Source organism: Spinacia oleracea, chromosome 6, assembly GCF_020520425.1.
Source record: "Spinacia oleracea cultivar Varoflay chromosome 6, BTI_SOV_V1, whole genome shotgun sequence".
Taxonomy (NCBI): domain Eukaryota; kingdom Viridiplantae; phylum Streptophyta; class Magnoliopsida; order Caryophyllales; family Amaranthaceae; genus Spinacia; species Spinacia oleracea.
In genome coordinates this window covers 11,928,981-11,937,719 of record NC_079492.1, presented here as the reverse complement: position 1 = coordinate 11,937,719, position 8,739 = coordinate 11,928,981, and the positions used below count along the sequence as shown (strand labels likewise).

General features: G+C 39.4%; 1 protein-coding gene across 1 annotated transcript; it reads right to left on the bottom strand.

Annotated features, from left to right (window-relative positions):
* Positions 1–2,809: 2,809 nt before the first annotated feature.
* Positions 2,810–3,577, bottom strand: LOC130462926 (DNA damage-inducible protein 1-like). Its single transcript, XM_056831916.1, has one exon. It carries the CDS (start codon positions 3,575–3,577, stop codon positions 2,810–2,812), a length of 768 nt encoding a protein of 255 aa, XP_056687894.1.
* Between the last annotated feature and the right edge of the window lie 5,162 nt (positions 3,578–8,739).

The window sequence follows — 8,739 nt, the reverse complement described above, 5'->3', positions numbered from 1 at the left end:
GCTTTGACCCAGCACACCACACCAACACCGCAAACTTTCCGCCTCTTCTATCTTTCTCTCTCATCTATTCTTTTAGAATCTCCATTGTTGGTACTCCAACACCTCTTCATCTCTCCTCCAACAACACAATATCAACCTTATTTTTCGACATCTCCTCTCACCAAAGCTGTCACAAATATAGTCAATTGGGTTTCTCTGAAAATTCAAGATCTGCGATGTCAAGAAGAGGCAAACCCTAGGTGTCGGCGCCGCGAAGAAGGCTAAGAAACATGCCGAACTACCGCGAAGAAGGCTAAGAAACGCCGAATACGCCGAACTGCCTCTAAGAAACATGCTAAACTACCGCGAAGAGGCAAACCCTAGGTGTCGGCGCCGCGAAAATGTCAATACGATTGGTTTGCATTTTCCGGCGGGTCATATTGCTTGGTTTTTGAAGGGTAAGAAACACGCTGGGTCATATTGCTTGATTTCCAAATTCAATTAGTTTTGCACATTTTAAAAAAAATCTTATGAATCTAGGGTTTAATTATTTTGGTTAATGTGTGAATTTGAGTATCTTTTTGCCCGATTGTTTGGATTGTTAATTTGAGTATCTTGATTTCCATGTTCAATTAATTTTCTCTAGTTTTTTTCATTTGAATTTAGGGTTTAGTTATGTTGGTTAGTTTGTGAATTCAAGTATTTTTTTTTCAATTTTTTATGAGTTTCGCTTTGAATTTGATGATAAATTAAGTGACTGATTTGAATTTGATGATAAATTAAGTGTTGAATTGAATTTGATGTAATGTGACCTTTTTTTTATTGATGTTGAATTGCTAGATTTGTATCTAATTAGGATTTTTATTGTGACCTTTGGATCTTTTGAAGAGGAATCAGTATCTAATTAGGAATTTAGGATTTATATTCTTGTTTAATGCTTAGCAACCTTTTTCTAAGTAGTTTGAGGTGAAGAAAGGAGTTTCGTGGCTGACTTTAGATCAGCACTTTTGAGTTCAACAGGTTGGGAGACTTTCCCTTTGAATGTTTTTGAAGAGGAATCAGATTCCATCGTCCAATTAAGATTTAGATTCTTATTTGTGGTTATTGTCCTCTTACAACTTGACTATTAGCTTTTTCCTAACAAATATTCTGTAAATTCTCTTTGTTCCAAGTATATATACAGGCCTTTTTAATTGAAAGCTTTGGATAGTGATAGGTAGATGGGAGAGCTTCTGGTGCTGGATTTGTTTTCGTTTTTGGGGGGTATGTTTGACAATGATAAGTGCATACAAATTCTTTGTGTCTTTTTCTGTATTTTCGAGAGTAAGGCTCCGTTTGTTTTGACGGAAAACACAATTCCAAACTACTTTTCCTTCGTTTGTTTCATTACAAGAAAAGTTATAGAGAAAAGGAAAATGGAAATAGAATGGGGTTGATGGGAGGAGGAGGAGATGTAAGGAGGAGGGAGGAAAATGTGTTTCCCCTCCCTTTCAAAAGGAAAATATTTTCCACCTTGATAGAGTTGTATTCCTCCATTTGGAAACAACTTTCCATCCCTTACAAACCAAACAAAGGAAAGTGGGAATCAAACACTCTCTAAATGTGTTCACATCAATTTTAGGGTATAAGACAGTTAATCAAAGAAGTATTTGTTTTATTTCTTTTGCTAATTCAAAGCACATTTTTTTTAATGTTTGTGTGAGTGTAGGACTGTAGTTTATTTTATTTTTTAATAGGAATGAGCCAAGATTTAAAAGCGTTGTTTTTTTTTTAATATATTTATCGTACTTCAAGCTTTAACAACTATTTTCATATGTCATTTGTTTTCTTGGTGGATTTAATCCTTCTATCTCCATAGTATACCAAGATGTAAGTTGTAAACAGCCTACTTGATTTCCACCTCCCTCTTTTTGTTTGCTTATGCGATATCATTTGTTAAATAGAGCTCACGTATTGTTTGCTAATATCAATAACATGATGATGCTAAGTTGTGATATCTCATGTGTTTCAGATGCGAGCTGATAAATTGAAGACACAAATCGAGCTTACATTCAAACAGATGAACACTGGTGGGACAGAAGCAGAAAGAGGTAGAGAAAACATTGCCGAACTGGAAAGGGTCCAGCAAATCATGGATCAGTACAAACTGCAAGCTCAACAACTGGAAGAATTAGAAGTAAAGAAACGCACAGAAGAGTTGGCTGCGTTTGTAGCTAAAGAGCCTTCTCATCACTTGCTACGACTTGGCCATGATTGTTGGGACGTTGCTCGATACTACACTAGAAGCAAGAGAAACACTAGAAGATTCTGGGCAATAACTAATTTTTTTTTTTTTGTTGGGTGTCAAGAGAAACCGTTAGATGGAATACATTGTTGTAGATATTTCAAGCTTTTGTATTGTAAAATTTATGAAGGTACTGCCTTTACGTATTTAGTCTTATTGATTTGATGTGGTTCTATTTAATAATATGAGTTGTCTATTTTACTATATATATATATAGTAAAATGGAACCTATTTTTTTTACAAAATTCAAAGTCATTTGCGTCGCACATTAAGCTATTGTGCGTGGCAAATGACTTTTTTTTGGCGCCTGAAAGTCATTTGCCACGCACTTTAAGCTAATGTGCGTGGCAAATGACCTTTCAACATGGTGCCTGAAAAGTCATTTGCCACGCACATTTGCTTAATGTGCGACGCAAATAAGGGTCATTTGCATCGCACTTTTGTGCGATGCAAATGACTTTTAGTCATTTGCATCGAGATCTTTTGCCACGCACAATGTGCGACGCAAATATGCTTAAAAGTGCGATGCAAATGACCCTTTTTCCACTAGTGTATCTGGGATGTCGCCTTTCTGAGTGGCTCCATAACTCGCATTGCCAAAAGGAGTCGGCCCTTCTCTTTTGTCTTCGTGGGAGTACCTGTACTTCGAACAAGACAAGTTTGTCCACCTGCTACAAGCAAAGAATTCAAGTGAGGCATTATAACTGCTTTGCTGGAGCGGAGGAACTCCAATCCAAGTACAAGATTGAAGTCGTCCATTTTGACGGCAGTGAAGTTCATTTTTCCTTCATAGTCTCCCAACTTTGCTTCCACCTGTTCTGCCACACCGAGAATCGGCTTGGCTTTGGAGTTGACGAATTTCATGCTACCGCCTCCTTTCTTGAGCACTGACCCCAATCTTCGGGCTTCTGCTTCGGTCACAAAGTTGTGGGAGGCGCCGGTGTCTACCATAGCTCTAGCATTCCTCCCATTTATCACGAGGTCCACATACATCATGTTTGTGGATTCCTCTCTTGTCTCCGGGGCCTCTTTCCCCATTACATACATCATGTAGACGGAACTCATTCTGCGGGGTTCGTCGTCTTCATTGCATGCTTCTTCTTCTGTCTCTTTTGGGGTTTCCTCCACGGACATGGCCGACAACTTCCTCTGTAGGTTGTCGATCTCCCCTTTGTGTTTGCACTCCCACCATTTGTGTGGGTCTCGACATAGCAAACAGTTAAGTCTACTAATGTTTCCCGAGGGCGTGCTGATCTTGGACCTTTGTTGATACGGAAGATGATGACCAGGATTTCTGTGAACCTCCTCCCCCATTTCCTTTCTTGAATCCCCTACTGAGCTGGACGACACCCTTGAGTCACTTCTCGCACTCTTGGGTGAGCTTGGAGTCGGCCCTCCGAGCTTGTAGGCGTCCCCCTTGTTCGTTCTTCCGAGCGATGACCCCTTCATGCAGAGTAGTCCATCAATCGCTCTGCAGCAGTCATAGCGGCAGAAAGCGTGTCCACTTTCGCCCTCAATACTTCACGCTGCGCCCATTCTTGTAGCCCGTGACCAAAGTTGAACAACTGATCTTTCTCATTCATGTCTCGGATGTCCAACATGCAGGCCGAGTATTCCTTCACATAGTCGTGTATGGAGCCCTTGTGGCAGATCTCCTGTAGCTTCATTCTTGCAACAAACTCGGTGTTCTCGGGATAAAATTGATCTTTGAGTTCCTTCTTGAACTCCTCCTAGGTGTCTATCTTTATTTTTCCCTCTTCGATGTCGGCGTGCTTGGTGCGCCACCACAGCTTCGCATCATCCGACAAATGCATGGTCGCGGTATCCACCTTTAGATTGTCACTCAGTTGACAAATTCTGAAATACTACTCCATGTCGAAGAGGAAGTTATCAACTTCGTTCGAGTCTCTAGCCCCACTGTCACTACTAGAAAAATAGCCTTTAAAGGCGCTTTTGTAGCGACACATATTAAAATAATGCTGGGCCCAAGAAACATATTGAACATTGTGAAGCGCTTTTCCAAAAACGTCGGAGGACTTTCGCGGATCCCTAATATTCCCACTACTGAGAGGCGGGTAACAACAAAAAAAAAAAAAAAATATCAGAATCCCCAGTTCCCACTACTTCGTCTCTAACCTTCCAGTCTTCCCACGTACAATTCGAAAACCCCTGATTCTTTATTCCCTCAACAAAAGAAATTGCAGCCGCTGAATTTTCGATTTCTTTGTTAAGTCTATCAGCAATTCAAAATTCATTAGTATACTTTTCCCAATTCGAATTTGTATATTGTTCTTGATTTTTGCTCGTGTTCTTCGCACAAATTGCAATTTATTTTGTTTCCTCTTTGAATTTCTCCCGAATTTCTCTATACAGCTACGAGAATAGGTTCTTGTTCATCTCTTGTTCTAATTCTTATTCTTTACAAATGGTTCTCATCTAATCTTAATTTTTCTATTTTGAATTTCTAGCGGGTTTAGGTGCTGATTAGAGGTCTGCAGAGAACTGGTAATTCTTGATTCCCTTATTTCAATTACTATTTTATACACTTTTTTTCCCTTTTAAAATTATATGTTATTACTGTATTATGTGCTCCAATTTATTTGTTGAATTCGGATTCACCAGGTTTTAGATTTTGGTAAATGTATTTAACAATTAGTAGAATTGCATAGTACATAGGTAGCCTGCCTCAATTTTAACTTATGATCGTGGAATCAAGTGAAGGATTTCATGATCGAGGACCCTAATCTGAATTTTACCTTCCGATCCTTCTTACCCTGTTGTGGAATTGAGTGAAGGGGTGAATTTTATCTGAAACCACATAATAGTAAATCTGTTTGCTTAACTGAACATGAAAAATGAACAATTTCCCCTGTAAATACATGTAACAGTTTTGTGGTTGAATTTATGGTTTTCTGTGTCCTGCCTTTTAATGATCATCGGATATGCTTCAGGCTTGCCTTGTGCTAATTTTGAGAATCCGATGTGTCCTATCTTTTAATGATCATTAGATATGCTTCAGGCCTGCCTTGTGCTAATGTTCAATTTGTGCATATTTTTGTTTGTTAATTGTCCAGCGTTGTCTATTTATACAGTAGGTTTTAATTTATGAAGTTGGATGTTTTCCTTCTCGTAGGAGAGTATAAAGTATCTTTTATGCTGTTAAGTTTTTCAAATGACTAAGTATAAAGTATCTTTTACTATGTGCAAGTGTTTTGGAATAGTTATCTGACTTTTGTTCCACATACACGTATCTTTTCATTTGCACTCATTTGTGTTGTGATTTTTGTGAAATTACAGTGATTGAGTTTTCATTTTCAGTTTAGTTGATCATGGAGTTAAGAACAATCAAGGAATATTTGATTTGGCCAATAAAAGCAACACAATATCTATTAGGGGTTGAAGGTTTTATGAGTTATGCTAAGAAAAATAATACATCAATTGATGGTAGACTTAGATGTCCATGTATGAAGTGCGTTAATAACAAACTTTTGAGTCCAGATGATGTAAATTACCACTTACTTCAGTTCGGAATGATGAATAATTACACTATCTGCATTTTTCATGGAGAAAGAGTGGATTCAATTCCAATTACAATTTCAACTCCTTCTGAACCTATGGTAGAAGATGAGATGGTACCACAGACTACTATGCATCAGTTAGTGCATGATGCGTATGGTCATAGTGGTGGTGATCCAAATATGAGCGAGAACATGGACCAAGGTAGTCATGGCCAAAATAAAGAAGCTCAAGAATTTTATAAGCTTCTTAATGATGCCGACACTGCATTATGGCCAGGTTGTGAATTGACTTTATTGTCCTTTTTAGTACTTCTATTTCATATAAAGAGTATTAACAAATGGACGAATAAGTCTTTTACTGACCTATTGGGAGGTTTAGAACTTGCGATTCCAAGTAGTGCTAATTTACCTAAGTCATTTGCAGAGGCTAATAAGGTCACCAAGAAGTTAGCCCTTGGTTATGTTCAAATTCATTCATGCCCAAATCATTGTCAACTCTACTGGAAAGATAAGGCTAATGATGATACATGCTCAGTGTGTGGTGCTTCAAGGTGGAAAAAAGTGACTGAGCATACTACCTCAACAGGTCGGACGATGAAAAGAGGGATTCCTGCCAAAGTACTACGCTATTTTCCTTTGAAGCCTAGACTTAAGAGATTATTTATGTCTAAGCACACTGCGTCAATAATGAGGTGGCATGAGGATGAGCGTATAGAGGATAAGGAGGTATTAGCACATCCAGCTGATTCTGAAGCTTGGAAGAGCTTTGATACTAGGTATCCTGAATTTGGAAAAGAGAGTCATAACGTTAGGCTAGGACTTGCTAGTGATGGTTTTAATCCCTTTGGGATGATGAGCTCTGCTTATAGTTGTTGGCCTATAGTTTTGGTGCCGTATAATTTGCCACCGTGGTTGTGTTTGAAAAATCATCTCTTATCCTTTCGACACTAATTCCTGGACCCACCAGCCCTGGGAACAAAATTGATGTATATATGCAGCCCCTTATGGAAGAGTTGCTTGAGCTTTTGAATGTTGGAAGTGAGACCTATGATGCTTCAAAGGATGAAACTTTCAATATGCGAGTTGGTTTATTATGGACAATCAGTGACTTTCCCGCTTATGGAATGCTCTCTGGTTGGAATGTACACGGGGAGAAGGCATGCCCTGTATGTGTGAGGGGGTCGAAAAAGCACGAGGCTAATGCATGACCTCGTCCCTCGTGGGCGTGACGTCGTCAGATCAAGTGTAGTTAGATTTCTTGTGAGTTTACACTGAATCGACTAGTAATATAGGAGTCACCATTCAGTTTTTAACGACAATGAGAAAAACTGACAAAACCCGGTTATCGTGACATAAAGGGAGTGCAATTATGTTCGACCACGACGGCCATAGGTTCCCTTGTGATCCCTGGTGTGGGGATCGCTCAACGTACACCCGCGGGGCAGAGATTGAGAGTTCGGGGGACTGTAACTACCAAGAGGAGTGCTCATCGATAACTCCAGAGGCAGGTTATCCTTACTAGCTCAGCATAAATAATTGAAGGGACATGCGTTAACTATTAAACTATTCTGAATCGATTTTAGCAATATGCAACACATAATACTAAATCAGTCGTGATTATCTTATTTAGATTGATTTAAGGTACCTAGCATGATAGTTCAATTGTCCAAGGTATTATATTTATTAGGCGTGATAGATCAATCAAATTAATAGTTTAACAATTTTATAAAAGGGTGATGAAAGCGATTAAATCATGCGAAGGGACACATTACAACGCACCCTTGAGAGGTGCGTCACGGTTCTCGGAAAACTAACCACTTGGCTTTTCTATTTCTCCTTTTATTTAACGAATCTCGGGTTTCTGAGAAGTGTTCCAGTATTTAGGCTTAATTCATCAGCTACAAGGGACAGGATACGTTCTGTTCGACTTTTGGGTCGATTGCGACAGAACGCGGGATCATTTTCGCAGCGTGAGGCTTAGGCTTAGGGTCGGAGTCAATACTCAGATTATGAATTGTGTGTTCACGTCGGTTTTTAGGCTATATTTATAGGGAAAGAGTTTGTGGAAAGATAGATCTTTAGAACACGAATCCAACAAGAATTCGGAGACGACACGGCCCCAGATATTTTCAGCGCCCAGGGCTGGGCGCCGATGATTTCGGCGCCCAGACCCAGGCGTTGAAAATAGGATTTGAGCCGAGCCTTTTTGTCAGATTTGGACTCTTAAACACGGAGCTTTGAGACTTATCCGAGTTTCTTAGTGCGTATCAACTTATGACGGAATGCGTCTGGGCCCGTTACGAACTCTAGGTTCGTTAGGATTTTAATTAATACGTAACTCTTATTTCCGAATCATAGCAGGAATAGAATTCCTTTTGCCAATTCTATCTCTTTTAGGACTTATGTTGGAGTGCAACACCTAATTCTGACAGATTTCTATCTTTTATGACTTTGCCACTTTTAACAACTACTCTTTACGGCAGTTACTATTCTTAGCAGGTTTCTATAAATAGCAGTTTTGGCTGAAATGAAAGGGTGATTGAGATTCGTTATTTTATAGGAGATGCGTTGCCAAATGGAGATTTATGTTCTCATCATCGAACCTTTCCTTTCGGGAATGGGGACAAAAGTAGGTGTCTCCAGTTAGCCCCCACTTTGACTGAGTCTTGGAGTAAGACAATGGTCAAAGTATCAGACGGAGTTCGTCATACAAGCCATGGTGTATATGACCTGTTTTGCGAGGGTCTCACGAGCCCCCGAGTGATAACATTTGACTTAAGGGTCATCACTTGAAGTGTTAACACATTCCACACGTGTCATTGGAATTTGTTAAGTATAGAAACTCCCTCACTTTGTCATTGGAAGTACCTACAGATGTATAGAAACTCCTTCACCTTGTCATTGGAAGTATCTACAGACGTTTTCGAAATCAAAGCTATAAAGTGTAACTAGGCCTGG